The sequence below is a fragment of the Oncorhynchus nerka genome, linkage group LG15 (assembly GCF_034236695.1).
Source record: "Oncorhynchus nerka isolate Pitt River linkage group LG15, Oner_Uvic_2.0, whole genome shotgun sequence".
In the NCBI taxonomy this organism is placed as follows: Eukaryota; Metazoa; Chordata; class Actinopteri; order Salmoniformes; family Salmonidae; genus Oncorhynchus; species Oncorhynchus nerka.
This window is the reverse complement of record NC_088410.1, coordinates 104,989,495-105,009,704: the sequence shown is the minus strand read 5'-3', so window position 1 is coordinate 105,009,704 and position 20,210 is coordinate 104,989,495. Positions and strand designations below refer to the sequence as shown.

Here is a 20,210-nt window from a genome sequence, read left to right as displayed (position 1 = left end):
TGAACAGGTGTAATGAACAGGTGTAATGAACAGGTAATGAACAGTGTAATGAACAGGTGTAATGAACAGGTGTAATGAACAGAACAGTGTAATGAACAGGTGTAATGAACAGGTGTAATGAACAGGTGTAGTGAACACTGAACAGGTGTAATGAACAGGTGTAATGAACACTGAACAGTGTAATGAACAGGTGTAATGAACAGGTGTAATGAACAGAACAGTGTAATGAACAGGTGTAGAACACTGAACAGGTGTAATGAACAGGTGTAAACACTGAACAGGTGTAATGAACAGGTGTAATGAACACTGTAAACAGGTGTAATGAACAGGTGTAATGAACACTGAACAGGTGTAATGAACAGGTGTAATGAACAGGTGTAATGAACACTGAACAGGTGTAATGAACAGGTGTAATGAACACTGGTGTAATGAACAGGTGTAATGAACAGGTGTGAACAGGTGTAGCAGGTGTAATGAACAGGTGTAATGAACACAGGTGAACAGGTGTAATGAACACTGAACAGGTGTAATGAACAGGTGTAAACACTGAACAGGTGTAATGAACACTGAAGGTGTAATGAACACAGAACAGGTGTAATGAACAGGTGTAATGAACACTGAACAGGTGTAATGAACAGGTGTAACAGGTGTAATGGAAATGAACAGGTGTAATGAACACAGGTGTAATGAAAACTGAACAGGTGTAATGAACAGGTGTAATGAACAGGTGTAATGAACACTGAACAGGTGTAGTGAACACTAGAACACTGAACAGGTGTAATGAACAGGTGTAATGAACAGAACAGTGTAATGAACAGGTGTAATGAGGTGTAATGAACAGGTGTAAACAGGTGTAATGAACACACTGAACAGGTGTAATGAACAGGTGTAATGAACACTGAACAGGTGTAATGAACAGGTGTAATGAACACTGAACAGGTGTAATGAACAGGTGTAATGAACAGGTGTAATGAACAGGTGTAATGAACACTGAACAGGTGTAATGAACAGGTGTAATGAACACTGAACAGGTGTAATGAACAGGTGAACAGGTGTAAACACTGAACAGGTGTAATGAACACTGAACAGGTGTAATGAACAGGTGTAATGAACACTGAACAGGTGTAATGAACAGGTGTAATGAACAGGTGTAGTGAACAATGAACAGGTGTAATGAACAGGTGTAACAGGTGTAATGAACAGGTGTAATGAACAGGTGAACAGGTGTAATGAACAGGTGTAATGAACAGGTGTAATGAACACTGAACAGGTGTAATGAACAGGTGTAATGAACACTGAACAGGTGTAATGAACACTGAACAGGTGTAATGAACACTGAACAGTGTAATGAACACTGAACAGGTGTAATGAACAGGTGTAATGAACACTGAACAGGTGTAATGAACAGGTGAACAGGTGTAATGAACACTGAACAGGTGTAAACAGGTGAACAGGTGTAATGAACACTGAACAGGTGTAATGAACACTGAACAGGTGTAATGAAACTGTAATGAACACTGAACAGGTGTAATGAACAGGTGTAATGAACAATGAACAGGTGTAATGAACAGGTAATAAAGAGGTGTAATGAACAGGTGTAATGAACACTGAACAGGTGTAATGAACAGGTGTAATGAACAGGTGTAATGAACAGGTGTAATGAACACTGAACAGTGTAAACACTGAACAGGTGTAATGAACACTGAACAGGTGTAATGAACACTGAACAGGTGTAATGAACAGGTGTAATGAACACTGAACAGGTGTAATGAACAGGTGTAATGAACAGGTGTGAACAGGTGTAATGAACACTGAACAGGTGTAAACACTGAACAGGTGTAATGAACAGGTGTAATGAACAGGTGAACAGGTAATGAACAGGAACAGGTGTAATGAACAGGTGTAATGAACACTGAACAGGTGTAATGAACAGGTGTAATGAACAGGAACAGGTGTAATGAACACTGAACAGGTGTAATGAACAGGTGTAATGAACAGGTGTAATGAACACTGAACAGGTGTAATGAACAGGTGTAAACACTGAACAGGTGTAATGAACACTGAACAGGTGTAATGAACAGGTGTAATGAACAGGTGTAATGAACAGGTGTAAACAGGTGTAAACACTGAACAGGTGTAATGAACAGGTGTAATGAACAGGTGTAATGAACACTGAACAGGTGTAATGAACAGGTGTAATGTGTAATGAACACTGAACAGGTGTAATGAACAGGTGTAGGTGTAATGAACAGGTGAACAGGTGTAATGAACAGAACAGGTGTAATGAACAGGTGAATAAAGAGGTGTAATGAACACTGAACAGGTGTAATGAACAGGTGTAATAAACAGGTGTAATGAACACTGAACAGGTGTAATGAACAGGTGTAATGAACACTGAACAGGTGTAATGAACAGGTGTAATGAAAAGGTGTAATGAACAGGTGTAATGGACAGGTGTAATGAACACTGAACAGGTGTAATGAACAGGTGTAATGAACAGGTGTAGTGAACACTGAACAGGTGTAATGAACACTGAACAGGTGTAATGAACACTGAACAGGTGTAATAATGAACACTGAACAGGTGTAATGAACAGGTGTAATGAACAGGTGTAATGAACACTGAACAGGTGTAATGAACAGGTGTAACACTGAACAGGTGTAGAACAGTGTAATGAACAGGTGTAATGAACACTGAACAGGTACACTGAACAGGTGTAATGAACACTGAACAGGTGTAATGAACAGGTGTAAAGAGGTGAACAGGTGTAGTGAACACTGAACAGGTGTAATGAACAGGTGTAATGAACACTGAACAGGTGTAATGAACAGGTGTAATGAACAGGTGTAGTGAACACTGTGTAATGAACACTAATGAACAGGTGTAGTGAACAGGTGTAATGAACAGGTGTAGTGAACAGGTGTAATGAACAGGTGTAATGAACAGGTGTAATGAACAGGTGTAATGAACACTGAACAGGTGTAATGAACAGGTGTAATGAACAGGTGTAGTGAACACTGAGCAGGTGCAATGAACAGGTGTAATGAACACTGAACAGGTGTAATGAACACTGAACAGGTGTAATGAACAGGTGTAATGAACAGGTGTAATGAACAGTTGTAATGAACACTGAACAGGTGCAATGAACAGGTGTAATGAACACTGAACAGGTGTAATGAACACTGAACAGGTGTAATGAACAGGTGTAATGAACACTGAACAGGTGTAATGAACAGGTGTAATGAACAGGTGTAATGAACAGGTGTAATGAACACTGAACAGGTGTAATGAACAGGTGTAATGAACACTGAACAGGTGTAATGAACAGGTGTAATGAACAGAACAGGTGTAATGAACAGGTGTAATGAACAATGAACAGGTGTAATGAACAGGTGTACAGGTGTAATGAACACTGAACAGGTGTAATGAACAGGTGTAATGTAATGAACAGGTGTAATGAACAGGTGTAATGAACAGGTGTAATGAACACTGAACAGGTGTAATGAACAGGTGTAATGAACAGGTGTAATGAACACTGAACAGGTGTAATGAACAGAACAGTGTAATGAACAGGTGTAATGAACAGGTGTAATGAACAGGTGTAATGAACAGGTGTAGTGAACACTGAACAGGTGTAATGAACAGGTGTAATGAACACTGAACAGGTGTAATGAACAGGTGTAACACTGAACAGGTGTAATGAACAGGTGAACAGGTGTAATGAACAGGTGTAATGAACAGGTGAACACTGAACAGGTGTAATGAACAGGTGTAATGAACAGGTGGTGTAATGAACAGGTGTAATGAACACTGAACAGGTGTAATGAACAGGTGTAATGAACACTGAACAGGTGTAATGAACAGGTAATGAACAGGTGTAACAGGTGTAATGAACAGGTGTAATGAACACTGAACAGGTGTAATGAACAGGTGTAATGAACAGGTGAACAGGTGTAATGAACAGGTGTAATGAACAGGTGTAATGAACACTGAACAGGTGTAATGAACAGGTGTAATAAAGAGGTGTAATGAACAGGTGTAGTGAACAGGTGAACAGGTGTAATGAACAGGTGTAGTGAACACTGAACAGGTGTAATGAACAGGTGTAATGAACACTGAACAGGTGTAATGAACAGGTGTAATGAACAGGTGTAATGAACAGGTGTAATGAACACTGAACAGGTGTAATGAACACTGAACAGGTGTAATGAACTGGTGTAATGAACACTGAACAGGTGTAATGAACAGGTGTAATGAACAGGTGTAATAAAGAGTGTAATGAACAGGTGTAGTGAACAGGTGTAATGAACAGGTGTAATGAACAGGTGTAGTGAACACTGAACAGGTGTAATGAACAGGTGTAATGAACAGGGTGTAGTGAACACTGAACAGGTGTAATGAACAGGTGTAGTGAACAGGTGTAATGAACAGGTGTAATGAACACTGAACAGGTGTGACCAAACAGGTGAACACTGAACAGTAATGAACAGGTGTAATGAACACTGAACAGGTGTAATGAACAGGTGTAATGAACAGGTGTAATGAACAGGTGTAATGAAAGAGGTGTAATGAACAGGTGTAATGAACAGGTGTAATAAAGAACAGGTGTAATGAACAGGTGTAATGAACACTGAACAGGTGTAATGAACAGGTGTAATGAACAGGTGTAATGAACAGGTGTAATGAACAGGTGTAATGAACACTGAACAGGTGTAGTGAACACTGAACAGGTGTAATGAACAGGTGTAATGAACACTGAACAGGTGTAATGAAGAGGTGTAATGAACACTGAACAGGTGTAATGAACAGGTGAACACTGAACAGGTGTAATGAACACTGAACAGGTGTAATGAACAGGTGTAATGAACACTGAACAGGTGTAATGAACAGGTGTAGTGAACAGGTGTAATGAACAGGTGTAATGAACAGGTGTAACACTGAACAGGTGTAATGAACAGGTGTAATGAACACTGAGGTGTAATGAACAGGTGTAATGAACACGAACAGGTGTAGTGAACACTGAACAGATGTAATGAACAGGTGTAATGAACAGGTGTAGTGAACAGGTGTAATAAAGAGGTGTAATGAACAGGTGTAATGAACACTGAACATGTGTAATGAACATCTGTAATGAACACTGAACAGGTGTAATGAACAGGTGTAATGAACACTGAACAGGTGTAATGAACAGGTGTAATGAACAGGTGTAATGAACACTGAACAGGTGTAATGAACACTGAACAGGTGTAATGAACACTGAACAGGTGCAATGAACAGGTGTAATGAACACTGAACAGGTGTAATGAACAGGTGTAATGAACAGGTGTAATGAACACTGAACAGGTGTAATGAACAGGTGTAATGAACAGGTGTAATGAACAGTGAACAGGTGTAATGAACAGGTGTAATGAACACTGAACAGGTGTAATGAACAGGTGTAATGAACAGAACAGTGTAATGAACAGGTGTAGTGAACACTGAACAGGTGTAGTGAACACTGAACAGGTGTAATGAACACTGAACAGGTGTAATGAACACTGAAAAGGTGTAATGAACACTGAACAGGTGCAATGAACAGTTGTAATGAACACTGAACAGGTGTAATGAACTGGTGTAATGAACACTGAACAGGTGTAATGAACAGGTGTAATGAAAAGGTGTAATGAACAGGTGTAATGGACAGGTGTAATGAACACTGAACAGGTGTAATGAACAGGTGTAATGAACAGGTGTAGTGAACACTGAACAGGTGTAATGAACACTGAACAGGTGTAATGAACACTGAACATGTGTAATGAACAGGTGTAATGAACACTGAACAGGTGTAATGAACAGGTGTAGTGAACAGGTGTAATGAACACTGAACAGGTGTAATGAACAGGTGTAATGAACACTGAACAGGTGCAATGAACAGGTGCAATGAACAGGTGTAATGAACACTGAACATGTGTAATGAACAGGTGTAATGAACAGGTGTAATGAACACTGAACAGGTGTAATGAACAGGTGTAGTGAACAGGTGTAATGAACAGGTGTAGTGAACACTGGACAGGTGTAGTGAACAGGTGTAATGAACACGTGTAGTGAACACTGAACAGATGTAATGAACAGGTGTAATAAAGAGGTGTAATGAACAGGTAATGAACAGGTGAACAACACTGGTGTAATGAACAGGTTGAAATAATAAACAGGTGTAATGAACAGGTGTAATGAACACTGAACAGGTGTAATGAACAGAGGTGTAATGAACAGGTGTAGTGAACACTGAACAGGTGTAATGAACAACAGGTGTAATGAACACTGAACAGGTGTAATGAACAGGTGTAATGAACAGGTGTAGTGAACACTGAACAGGTGTAATGAACACTGAACAGGTGTAATGAACACTGAACATGTGTAATGAACAGGTGTAATGAACACTGAACAGGTGTAATGAACAGGTGTAATGAACAGGTGTAGTGAACACTGAACAGGTGTAATGAACAGGTGTAATGAACACTGAACAGGTGTAATGAACAGGTGTAATGAACAGGTGTAATGAACACTGAACAGGTGTAATGAACAGGTGTAATGAACACTGAACAGGTGTAATGAACACTGAACAGGTGTAATGAACAGGTGTAATGAACAGGTGTAAACAGGTGTAATGAACACAACAGGTGTAATGAACAGGTGTAGTGAACACTGTAATGAACAGGTGTAATGAACACTGAACAGGTGTAATGTGTAATGAACACGTGAACACTGAACAGATGTAATGAACAGGTGTAATGAACACTGAATGAACAGGTGTAATGAACAGGTGTAATGAACAGGTGTAATGAACAGGTGTAATGAACAGGTGTAATAACAGAGGTGTAATGAACAGGTGTAATGAACACTGAACAGGTGTAATGAACAGGTGTAGTGAACAGAACAGGTGTAATGAACACGTGTAGTGAACACTGAACAGGTGTAATGAACACTGAACAGGTGTAATGAACAGGTGTAATGAACAGGTGTAATGAACAGGTGTAATGAATGAACAGGTGTAATAATGAACAGGTGTAATGAACAGGTGTAATGAACAGGTGTAATGAACACTGAACAGGTGTAATGAACAGGTGTAATGAACACTGAACAGGTGTAATGAACACTGAACAGGTGTAATGAACAGGTGTAATGAACACTGAACAGGTGTAATGAACAGGTGTAATGAACAGGTGTAATGAACAAATGAACAGGTGTAATGAACAGGTGTAATGAACAGGTGTAATGAACACTGAACAGGTGTAATGAACAGGTGTAATGAACACTGAACAGGTGTAATGAACAGGTGTAATGAACACTGAACAGGTGTAATGAACAGGTGTAATGAACACTGAACAGGTGTAATGAACAGGTGTAATGAACACTGAACAGGTGTAATGAACACTGAACAGGTGTAATGAACACTGAACAGGTGTAATGAACACTGAACGTAATGAACACTGAACAGGTGTAATGAACAGGTGTAATGAACACTGAACAGGTGTAATGAACACTGAACAGGTGTAATGAACAGGTGTAATGAACACTGAACAGGTGTAATGAACAGGTGTAATGAACACTGAACAGGTGTAATGAACACTGAACAGGTGTAATGAACACTGTGTAATGAACACTGAACAGGTGTAATGAACAGGTGAACAGGTGTAATGAACACTGAACAGGTGTAATGAACACTGTAATGAACACTGAACAGGTGTAATGAACAGGTGTAATGAACACTGAACAGGTGTAATGAACACTGAACAGGTGTAATGAACAGGTGTAATGAACACTGAACAGGTGTAATGAACACTGAACAGGTGTAATGAACAGGTGTAATGAACACTGAACAGGTGTAATGAACAGGTGTAATGAACACTGAACAGGTGTAATGAACACTGAACAGGTGTAATGAACACTGAACAGGTGTAATGAACACTGAACAGGTGTAATGAACAGTTGTAATTTTTATTTTATTTTTATTTCACCTTTATTTAACCAGGTAGACTAGTTGAGAACAAGTTCTCATTTGCAACTGCGACCTGGCCAAGATAAAGCATAGCAGTGTGAACAGACAACACAGAGTTACACATGGAGTAAACAATTAACAAGTCAATAACACAGTAGAAAAAAAGGGGAGTCTATATACAATGTGTGCAAAAGGCATGAGGAGGTAGGCGAATAATACAATTTTACAGATTAACACTGGGGTGATAAATGATCAGATGGTCATGTACAGGTAGAGATATTGGTGTGCAAAAGAGCAGAAAAGTAAATAAATAAAATTTAAAAAAACAGTATAAAAACAGTATGGGAATGAGGTAGGTGAAAATGGGTGGGCTATTTACCAATAGACTATGTACAGCTGCAGCGATCGGTTAGCTGCTCGGATAGCTGATGTTTGAAGTTGGTGAGGGAGATAAAAGTCTCCAACTTCAGCGATTTTTGCAGTTCGTTCCAGTCACTGAACACTGAACAGGTGTAATGAACAGGTGTAATGAACACTGAACAGGTGTAATGAACACTGAACAGGTGTAATGAACAGGTGTAATGAACAGGTGTAATGAACAGGTGTAATGAACAGCTGTAATGAACAGGTGTAATGAACACTGAACAGGTGTAATGAACACTGAACAGGTGTAATGAACAGGTGTAGTGAACAGGTGTAATGAACAGGTATAATGAACACTGAACAGGTGTAATTAACACTGAACTGGTGTAATGAACACTGAACAGGTGTAATGAACAGGTGTAATGAACACTGAACAAGTGTAATGAACAGGTGTAATGAACACTGATCAGGTGTAATGAACGTGTTTAAAAATTACCATAACAAGCGTTCTAATCACCTGTAAACACACTGGACAGGTGAAAAAAGCACATGTACAACAAATGACATTTCACACTTGAAAAAAGCAACTGAAAAATTATAATTTCAAGTGTTAAGACGTGTCTGGGTAAGACGATTTGAACTTCTTGGCCTTCCATACAAACGCGCATCACTCGTTCCCTTACAGCCAGTAGTGATCCCTCCCAAACTTTTCTCATCGGATCGACACGAATCACGTAATTCACCTATTTTGGATTCAAAACGGCGAATTTTGCCGAAGGGTGACTAGTTTGTAACTCTGGTATTCCTATATTTCTCTGCATACTTCATCTGGAAGTGTCGAGACAAGTTGTAGTCTTTCAAGACAGCGATGCTCTCTTTGCACACAGCTTTTCATGATACCTCAATAAATAAATATTTCATGTCCACTCTGTTTTAACACCCTACATTCATTGTCTAATTACATTTTCTTAGAAATCTTTGATATATATATTTTTTCCGCGGGCCGTATTGAATCAGGTCGCGGACCGTATTGAATCAGGTCGCGGGCCGGGCCGCAGGGCCTGTTCTATAGCTTTAAGTTATCAAATCAAATTGTATTTGTTGCATGCGCAGAATAAAACAGGTGTAGGTAGACCTAACTGTGAAATGCTTACTTACAAGCCGTTAACCTACAACGCAGTTCTAGAAAAAGAGTTAAGAAAATATGACAAAAATAAATCAAATACACACAAGAAAATAACAAAAACAAGGCTATATACATATGGTACCGAGTCAATGTGCGGAGGTACAGGTTAGTAAAGTGACTGTGCATAGATAATATACAGAGAGTAGCAACAGTGTAAAAACAACGCAAATAGTCCAGGTGGCCATTTTATTAATTGTTCAGCGGTCTTATGGCTTGTAGGTAGAAGCTGTTAAATGAGTCTTTTTTGGACCTAGACATGGCACCCCGGTACCGCTTGCTGTGCGGTAGCAAAGAGAACAGTCTATGACTTGGGTGACTGGAGTCTTTGACAATTTATTTGAGTCTTCCGCTGACACCGCCTTCCTCTGACACCGCCTTCCTCTGACACCGCCTTCCGCTGACACCGCCTTCCTCTGACACCGCCTTCCTCTGACACCGCGCTTCCTGGATGGCAGGAAGCTTGGCCCCAGCTTGGCCCCACTGGGCTGTATGCACTACCCTCTGTAGCACCTTACGTCGGGTACCGAGCATTTGCCATACCAGGCAGTGATGGAACTGGTCAGGATGCTCTCGATGGTGCAGCTGTTGAACTTTCTGAGGATCTGAGGACTTGGTTCTATTTGTGATGCTCAACGCGCCGCAAGTCCTGCCTCTCCCATCTCATTGGTTTTTAGGAGCATATTCAATCACATAGGTGATTGAAAGATGAGCTGAGGTCCACACTCAGTTCATCTTTGTGGTAATACACCGTAAAGTTGGTTGCCAACCGCCATATAAAGTCCAAAGAAGAAAAAGAAGCCGGAAGGTAGGAGGAGAGATGATGAGAAACACATTTGTTTTATCGTTTTATCTGTGGATTAATTGTTGGAGTCGTTGACCTTGTGCATTTCAGGTAAAATAACAACCCAATATTTATATCCCAGGACAAATTAGCTTGCAATAGCAAGCTAGCTAGCTAAATTGACATAAATGTTTAATGTTTTCGACCTGTCCCCAAATTAATATAATTGATTCAGAGTTTGTTTTGATATTTCAACCTGCATGTCCTGATAATGTCTGGTGTGGGTGAACAAAATCAACTTGTGCTCGATGGCGCACACGGACGCACACGTGCGTGCCGTTTGGTCAGCAAGTAAGGAATAATGGACAATTGAAATGAGGTTGCTAAGTCATGTGGTTGAAGAGCTATTGAAGTTTGCATATTGTGATCATGCACTTTGTGGACAGTCCCTAAATAGTTGAGTTGACGGTCCGCCAGGCTGCCTAAATCGTTGCCGTGTGATTATGAAACTCGGTTCGGAATTGGGAAAATACTTTTTTCCTTCATAGGGAGCCTAACCTGAGACATGTAGATCAAATTGTTCGTGAGCTATTGAAGTTTGAAGGTTCTAATATTGAAACTTTAATTTAACACGGTTTTAATTTTAGAGTAATTGCGTACCAGCTCCTCTATAAAGGAAAGTAGCCTATCACCGTCACAGATTCACAAACTGAGGTAAAAAAAGGTTGATCAAAGCAGAATGAAGGCGGGATCTGCATTGAATAGCAATGTAGTTTCCTGATTCCGTTTTGTTCACATTTATTTGCAGCTAGTCTGTGAATCTATGCGTGACAGTAGACTGTTCGAGATTGCGCAGATTGAAAATGCGCCAGCATGAATGTGCAAGATACGCTGTTCTGAGGTCATCAAAAAGTAAAAATAATTGTTTATGTCATTCATAAAGACACACTTTAAAATATTATCAATCACTTAAAAATATACATACCAGCCATTATCGTGGTGACCCTTCAGTGCGTGTCTGTGTGTGCCATTACCGGAGGAGAGAGAGCGCTAGTTATCCATAGCTAATTACGCTTTAATGTCGTTGTCGCCTTTCCACAGCCTAAATAAATGTCTACCATTGGAAAGCTGGGATCCCCCTCTGGATCCCCCCCTATGAAACAGTAGCCATGTAACTGCGACAACATTAAAACACATTCTAAGAATAGTCTAATTGACAAATATCTTGCTGTGCATAGATTTCCCCTAAAACATGAATATTTGAGCCTGATACTGTATAAACATGTCTAGTTAGATAACCTGCTTTGAAGTAGCCTGCCTTCTCCATTTGATCCCTGGTCATTAAATGAGGGAATCATTTTAGAAGACAGAAGTATTTGGTTGTGTTGTTGTAATACTTTATATCAAGGGTGGCAACCATCCTCCAGGATAGCTACTGGGTGTGCAGGCTTTTGTTCCTGCCCTGCTCTAACCACATTGTAGCCTAAACATCAGCTGCTCAACAGGACCTTGATAAGCAGAATTGGGTGTTTCAGCGCTGGATCAAAAGCCAAGCCTGCACAGTCAGTAGCTCTTCAGATGGAGGGTTGACCACATGTGACTAACAGTGCAGTTCTACTTTGTGGGGGGTGAAGTGCCTTGATCAAGGGCACAACGACAGGAGATGGTAGGTCTGCATGGGATCAGACACAGCAGCCTTCCAGTGTCAATAATGCTTCGTTTTAGGATATAACAATAGTCATGAAAATGTGTATAAACCCTTAATTAAGAGGGAATAATCAGGAGATCTCTATGGCATAATGTCATTTGTGAATTTCGGGGAACATAGTTTAATGGACCGACTTGGAAAAAGACAGCTGCTGCTCTTCTTTAATCCGAAATCAAGAGTAGATGTGATATTCATATTTATTAATTCCTGTGTTCTTAATAAATCAAACAGATTGATATGATAAAAGACACATGTAGGTTATAGGAGGATTTTAATCAGAACTGTTGGCATTTCGTCTCCATCATCATGTCTCGCGGTGATACGGAAACGATCTGTATTTGATCAGGTAAAGAATCGGTAAATTGTTCTATTCCGGTTGCTCGATTTCTACCGACAAACCAAAGCTCGAGCTTTTCGGTTTGGAACGTCCCGGGATGCCCGCTGAAACGGCTGCTCCGTTAATGACATTCATTCATCTGATGCGAGCCATCGAGGACGAACGCTGACGTAACAGATATTACAATGCAACGAGGATACATTTTATGTTGGTTTATGAGTGGCTGGATACTACAGGCACCAGGGGGCAGGAAAACAATGATGCACTTCAGGAACATTATCGACCTCTGTGCTAAATCAGGACGATAACCAATTTAATGTAAGATCAGTGGATGATGGACTTGTGGATGTAATTTAATGTCCAGCGGAACTGGCTAGCTTCGGCTTGTGGAAGATCTTCATATTGCATTTTGTTGCAGTAGAGTTGCTGCTGCCCCGTCTCTCTCCCTCCTATCCGACGTTGTTGTCAATGATCTAACATGGCGACTGTACCAGTATATTGCATCTGCAGATTACCGTACGACGTTACCCAGTTTATGATCGAATGTGACGCATGCAAGGACTGGTTTCACGGAAGGTAATTGCTTGAATATATTGTGAATGTTTTTTTGTCCGTCCACGTTGTGTTTTGTAGGATCATTTGACCATTTGACAGTATGTTGCACATTCTTTTGTCGACATCTGAATTGCCAGAAGCGCGAGGCCGCTTGAAGAAGGCGGAGTTAAAAATAGATTGTGACATTTTTGTGAATAGCACCAAAACATTTAGTGAACAATATAGTCATCTAAATATGAAGGTGTGTTTGTATGATTTCGTAGTATTTTCAGAGTGCGTTTCCAGCTCTATCTCATGTGGGTGGCTACAGTAACATTGTAGTGTCGATCTCAGGACAGAGCAGAACAGTGGGTGTCTCGATCGGACAGTAACGAGGCTACACATTTCAATCTACATCATGTTTAGCTTGTCCCGCCGTTAACCTGGTAGTACTACGGTGTTTTATGTCTATTGTGTTAATGTTTTGTCGACGTTACAAAAAGCCCTGAGAAAAGAGGAGTCGTAGCTGACAATAGCCCGCTGCCCTCCAGCCAGGCACTTTGAATAACTGCCCATTGATAGACGTTGCAGTGCGGGGTTGCTGTCTACATTTTATCTGTAAAACGATCGAAATGCTTGAAATTTTTCACACCATGTATTTGAATCCAATTCTATTTTCTCAAGTGTATCAGCAAGCCAGGTTCATCAGTTTAGCCCGCCGATAATAATGGAAGTCTGCCACGTCTTTTGCTTTATTTTAAATGTTTTTACGATGTCCTTTGTACGTTTAATTGCCCAATGCAGGACAATCATCCGTCACTGATCGATCACTTTCTTTTTCGATCACTTATTGCCAACAGGCGTTTTCAAATCAGAAGAAGATATTTACGCGCGTTAACATTAACCCTTTGGTGCAAGACTACAATGTGTCATTCAGTACTACGCTGCCTGCTACAATGTCTCATCGGCTGAACGCGGGTAACACATTTGATCTCCAATCATCCATGCCAGTTGAGCGATGCGTTATTATTCTTGTGAATATCACGAAACCTGGCCGATACGAGAAATATTCAAAGTAATTAAGGTCTAGCAGTAATCTTGGCTTTGACGTTGTGTTTATGGAGGCTGTCTGTCGTAGCCTGATGATGGCTCATTTGAAATTGACCCTGGGTTGACACTGCTGAATCCAGGAGCCTAATAACCCAAACGGTCTCCATTATTCCCGCTTCATTCTAGGGGGGGTTTGCCATTACACTACTTTATTACTGTATTAGAAAACTATGCATCAACCCGATATACAGTACATGGCCAGCTCCTGGTCGAACTTCTCATTACAAAATCATGGGCATTAATATGGAGTTGGTCCCCCTTTGCTGCTATAACAGCTTCCACTCTTCTAGGACGGCTTTAATATGGAGTTGGTCCCCCTTTGCCGCTATAACAGCCTTCACTCTTCTGGGAAGGCTTTAATATGGGGAAGGCTTTCCACTAGATGTTGGAACATTGCTGCTATAACAACCTCCAATCTTCTGGGAAGGCTTTCCACTAGATGTTGGAACATTGCTGCTATAACAGCCTCCACTCTTCTGGGAAGGCTTTCCACTAGATGTTGGAATATTGCTGCAGGGACTTGCTTCCATTCAGCCACAAGCATTAGTGAGGTCGAGTACTGATGTTGGGCGATTAGGCCTGGCTCGCAGTCGGCTTTCAAATTCATCCCAAAGGTGTTCGATGGGGTTGAGGTCAGGGCTCTGTGCAGGTCAGTCCATTTCTGTATGGACCTCGCTTTGTGCAGAGGGGCATTGTCATGCTGAAACAGGAAAGGGCCTTCCCCAAACTGTTGCCACAAAGTTGGAAGCACAGAATCGTCTAGAATGTCATTGTATGCTGTAGCTTTAAGATTTCCCTTCACTGGAACTAAGGGGCCTGAACCATGAAAAACAGCTCCAGACAATTATTCCTCCACCAAACTTTACAGTTGGCACTATGCATTCAGGCAGGTAGTGTTCTCCTAGCATCCGCCAAACCCAGATTCATTTTTCGGACTGCCAGATGGTGAAGCGTAATTCATCACTCCAGCCAACGCTTGGCATTGCGCATGGTGATCTTAGGCTTGTGTGCGGCTGCTCTGCCTTGAAAAACCCATTTCATGAAGCTCCCGACAAACAGTTAGTGTGCTGACGTTGCTTCCAGAGGCAGTTCGGTAGTGAGTGCTGCAACTGAGGACAGACCATTTTTACGTGCTACGGCACTCGGCGGTCTCGTTCTGTGAGCTTGTGTGGCCTACCACTTTGCAGCTGAGCCGTTGTTGCTCCTAGTCATTTTTACTTCACAATGACAGCACTTACAGTTGATGGGGAGGCTCTAAATCTGACGAACTGACTTGTTGGAAAGGTGGCAAAGCCATTCTACTGCCAATGTTTGTCTATGGAGATTGCATGGCAGTGTGCTCAATTTTATACACCTGTCAGCAACGGATATCGCTGAAATAGCCAAATCCACTAATTTGAAGGGGTGTCCACATACTTTTGTATATATAGTGTACCTGCCTGGTAGGATGCATACTTATAGCTGTATATATAGTGTACCTGCCTGGTAGGATGCATACTTATAGCTGTATATACAGTGTACCTGCCTGGTAGGATGCATACTTATAGTTGTATATACAGTGTACCTGCCTGGTAGGATGCATATTTATAGCTGTATATATAGTGTACCTGCCTGGTAGGATGCATATTTATAGCATACTTATGCTGTCCCTCTCCCCCTGCTGTCCCTCTCCCCCTGCTGTCCCTCTCCCCCTGCTGTCCCTCTTCCCTGCTGTCCCTCTCCGCCTGCTGTCCCTCTCCGCCTGCTGTCCCTCTCCCCTGCTGTCCCTATCCCCTGCTGTCCCTATCCCCTGCTGTCCCTCTCCCCTGCTGTTCCTATCCACAGCTGTCCCTCTCCCCTGCTGTCCCTCTCCCCATGCTGTCCCTCTCCCCTGCTGTCACTCTCCCCATGCTGTCCCTCTCTCCCTGCTGTCCCTCTCCCCATGCTGTCCCTCTCCCCATGCCGTCCCTCTCCCCTGCTGTCCCTCTCCCCTGCTGTCCCTCTCCCCTGCTGTCCCTCTCCCCTGCTGTCCCTCTCGCATGCTGTCCCTCTCCCCATGCTGTCCCTCTCCCCATGCTGTCCCTATCCACAGCTGTCCCTCTCCCCCTGCTGTCCCTATCCACAGCTGTCCCTCTCCCCATGCTGTCCCTATCCACAGGTGTCCCTCTCTCTCTCCCCCTGCTGTCCCTATCCACAGCTGTCCCTCTCCCCCTGCTGTCCCTCTCCCTCTCCCCATGCTGTCCCTCTCCCCCTGCTGTCCCTCTCCCACTCCCCTGCTGTCCTTCTCCCCTAGCTGTCCCTATCCACAGCTGTCCCTCTCCCCATGCTGTCCCTATCCACAGCTGTCCCTCTCCCCATGCTGTCCCTATCCACAGGTGTCCCTCTCTCTCTCCCCCTGCTGTCCCTATCCACAGCTGTCCCTCTCCCCTGCTGTCCCTCTCCCTATCCCCATGCTGTCCCTCTCCCCTGCTGTCCCTATCCACAGCTGTCCCTCTCCCTCTCCCCTGCTGTCCCTATCCACAGCTGTCCCTCTCCCTCTCCCCCTGCTGTCCCTATCCACAGCTGTCCCTCTCCCCTGCTGTCCCTCTCCGTCTCCCCATGCTGTCCCTCTCCCCCTGCTGTCCCTCTTCCACTCCCCTGCTGTCCCTTTCCCCATGCTGTCCCTATCCACAGCTGTCCCTCTCCCTCTCCCCCTGCTGTCCCTATCCACAGCTGTCCCTCTCCCTCTCCCCCTGCTGTCCCTATCTGACAAGGTAAAACTCTGTCGTTCTGCCCCTGAACAAGGCAGTTAACCCACCGTTCCTAGACCGCCATTGAAAATAAGAACGTGTTCTTAACTGACTTGCCTCGTTGAATAAAGTTGTAAAAAAAACACAAAAAAACATTGGTGTCCAAAAATACCGATTTCCAATTGTTATGAAAACTTGAAATCGGCCCTAATCAATCGGCCGTTCAGATTTAATCGGTCGACCTCTAAACAGTACATCATATAACATTATTACACCACTACATATCTACAATACAACATTTATAAAATCACCATTCAACAATATTACAATGTACAATACCAGTCAAAAGTTTGAACACACCTGGGATTGTCTTTCTATATTTTAGAACGCCAAGAGTGTTCAAATCTGTCATCAAGGCAAAGGGTGGCTAATTTGAACAATCTCAAATCTATAATATAATTGGATTTGTTTACCACTTGTTTGGTTACTACATGATTCCATATGTGTTATTTCATAGCGTTGATGTTTCACTATTACCTTGTGTGCGTGAGTGGAGAGTGCGTGCTAGCGCTTGTGTGCGTGAGTGGAGAGTGCGTGCTAGCGCTTGTGTACGTGAGTGGAGAGTGCGTGCTAGCGCTCGTGTACGTGAGTGGAGAGTGCGTGCTAGCGCTTGTGTACGTGAGTGGAGAGTGCGTGCTAGCGCTTGTGTGCGTGAGTGGAGAGTGCGTGCTAGCGCTTGTGTACGTGAGTGGAGAGTGCGTGCTAGCGCTTGTGTGCGTGAGTGGAGAGTGCGTGCTAGCGCTTGTGTGCGTGAGTGGAGAGTGCGTGCTAGCGCTTGTGTGCGTGAGTGGAGAGTGCGTGCTAGCGCTTGTGTGCGTGAGTGGAGAGTGCGTGCTAGCGCTTGTGTGCGTGAGTGGAGAGTGCGTGCTAGCGCTTGTGTACGTGAGTGGAGAGTGCGTGCTAGCGCTTGTGTGCGTGAGTGGAGAGTGCGTGCTAGCGCTTGTGTGCGTGAGTGGAGAGTGCGTGCTAGCGCTTGTGTGCGTGAGTGGAGAGTGCGTGCTAGCGCTTGTGTGCGTATGCGTGTGTCTGTACCGTTGTGTGTCTCTTCAAAGTCCCCGCTGTTCCATAAGGTGTATTTTTAACTGTTTTCTACATCTGATTTGACTGTTTGCATCAGTTACCTGATGTGAAATAGAGTTCCATGTAGTCATGGTTCTATGTAGAACTGTGAAATAGAGTTCCATGTAGTCATGGTTCTATGTAGAACTGTGGAATAGAGTTCCATGTAGTCATGGTTCTATGTAGAACTGTGGAATAGACTTCCATGTAGTCATGGCTCTATGTAGAACTGTGGAATAGAGTTCCATGTAGTCATGGTTCTATGTAGAACTGTGGAATAGACTTCCATGTAGTCATGGTTCTATGTAGAACTGTGGAATAGAGTTCCATGTAGTCATGGTTCTATGTAGAACTGTGGAATAGACTTCCATGTAGTCATGGCTCTATGTAGGACTGTGTAATAGAGTTCCATGTAGTCATGGTTCTATGTAGAACTGTGGAATAGAGTTCCATGTAGTCATGGTTCTATGTAGAACTGTGGAATAGAGTTCCATGTAGTCATGGTTCTATGTAGAACTGTGGAATAGAGTTCCATGTAGTCATGGTTCTATGTAGAACTGTGGAATAGAATTCCATGTAGTCATGGTTCTATGTAGAACTGTGGAATAGACTTCCATGTAGTCATGGCTCTATGTAGAACTGTGGAATAGAGTTCCATGTAGTCATGGTTCTATGTAGAACTGTGGAATAGACTTCCATGTAGTCATGGTTCTATGTAGAACTGTGGAATAGACTTCCATGTAGTCATGGTTCTATGTAGAACTGTGGAATAGAGTTCCATGTAGTCATGGTTCTATGTAGAACTGTGGAATAGACTTCCATGTAGTCATGGCTTTATGTAGGACTGTGGAATAGAGTTCCATGTAGTCATGGTTCTATGTAGAACTGTGGAATAGAGTTCCATGTAGTCATGGTTCTATGTAGAACTGTGGAATAGACTTCCATGTAGTCATGGTTCTATGTAGAACTGTGGAATAGAGTTCCATGTAGTCATGGTTCTATGTAGAACTGTGGAATAGACTTCCATGTAGTCATGGCTCTATGTAGGACTGTGGAATAGAGTTCCATGTAGTCATGGTTCTATGTAGAACTGTGGAATAGAGTTCCATGTAGTCATGGTTCTATGTAGAACTGTGGAATAGACTTCCATGTAGTCATGGTTCTATGTAGAACTGTGGAATAGAGTTCCATGTAGTCATGGTTCTATGTAGAACTGTGGAATAGAGTTCCATGTAGTCATGGTTCTATGTAGAACTGTGGAATAGAGTTCCATGTAGTCATGGTTCTATGTAGAACTGTGGAATAGTTCCATGTAGTCATGGTTCTATGTAGAACTGTGGAATAGACTTCCATGTAGTCATGGCTCTATGTAGAACTGTGGAATAGAGTTCCATGTAGTCATGGTTCTATGTAGAACTGTGGAATAGACTTCCATGTAGTCATGGTTCTATGTAGAACTGTGGAATAGACTTCCATGTAGTCATGGTTCTATGTAGAACTGTGGAATAGAGTTCCATGTAGTCATGGCTCTATGTAGTACTGTGGAATAGACTTCCATGTAGTCATGGTTCTATGTAGAACTGTGCGCCTCCCATAGTCTGTTCTGGACTTGGGGACTGTGAAGAGACCTCTGGTGGCATGTCTTATGGGGTATGCATGGGTGTCTGAGCTGTGTGTTAGTAGTTTAAACAGACCTGTGGTGGCATGTCTTGTGGGGTATGCATGGGTGTCTGAGCTGTGTGCCAGTAGTTTAAATAGACCTCTGGTGGCATGTCTTGTGGGGTATGCATGGGTGTCCGAGCTGTGGGCCAGTAGTTTAACCTCTTCAGTCGACCCTCTACTTTTTTGAACATTCTGTTAAAAATCGCGCAACATTTCAGCGCCCTGCTACTCATGCCAGGAATATAGTATATGCATTTGCTTAGTCTGTGTGGATAGAAAACACTCAGACGTTTAAAAAACTGGTTAAATCACTGCTGTGGCTTTACCAGAACGGCATTTACATCGAAAAGCACAGGAAAAACTGATCACTGAAAATGGGGAAAATATATCCATGCGCTACTTGAACCCATTGATAAACGTGAACCACAATTAATTGACTGAGGTTGCAGTACCTACAGCTTCCACAGGGTGTCTAGAGTCTTGTCATTTCCCTTCGAGTTTTTTCTTGGTCAAACACATACAGGACACCGTATCTAATCCGGTCTAGGACCGGATATTTTCGTTGAGTTTCTAGCCGGACATTTTTCCAGACGGACAGCTAATGATCTTTACATCGCCTCCTGATGAATTTTATCGCTTATTAACGTTTACTAATACCTAAAGTTGCATTACAAACGTATTTCGAAGTGTTTTGTGAAAGTTTATCGTCGACTTTTTGAATTTA

The 20,210-nt window shown here is 42.5% G+C and overlaps 1 protein-coding gene across 1 annotated transcript in view; it reads left to right on the top strand.

The window, feature by feature from the left end:
* Window positions 1-12,509: 12,509 nt before the first annotated feature.
* The window catches only part of LOC115124499 (lysine-specific demethylase phf2-like), a 159,652-nt gene continuing 151,951 nt past the window's right edge, over window positions 12,510-20,210 (top strand). The window contains exon 1 of the mRNA XM_065002119.1: window positions 12,510-12,929. Coding sequence (XP_064858191.1) covers window positions 12,832-12,929 — 98 coding nt within the window. The 5' untranslated portion in view covers window positions 12,510-12,831. The remainder of the gene's footprint in view (window positions 12,930-20,210) is intronic.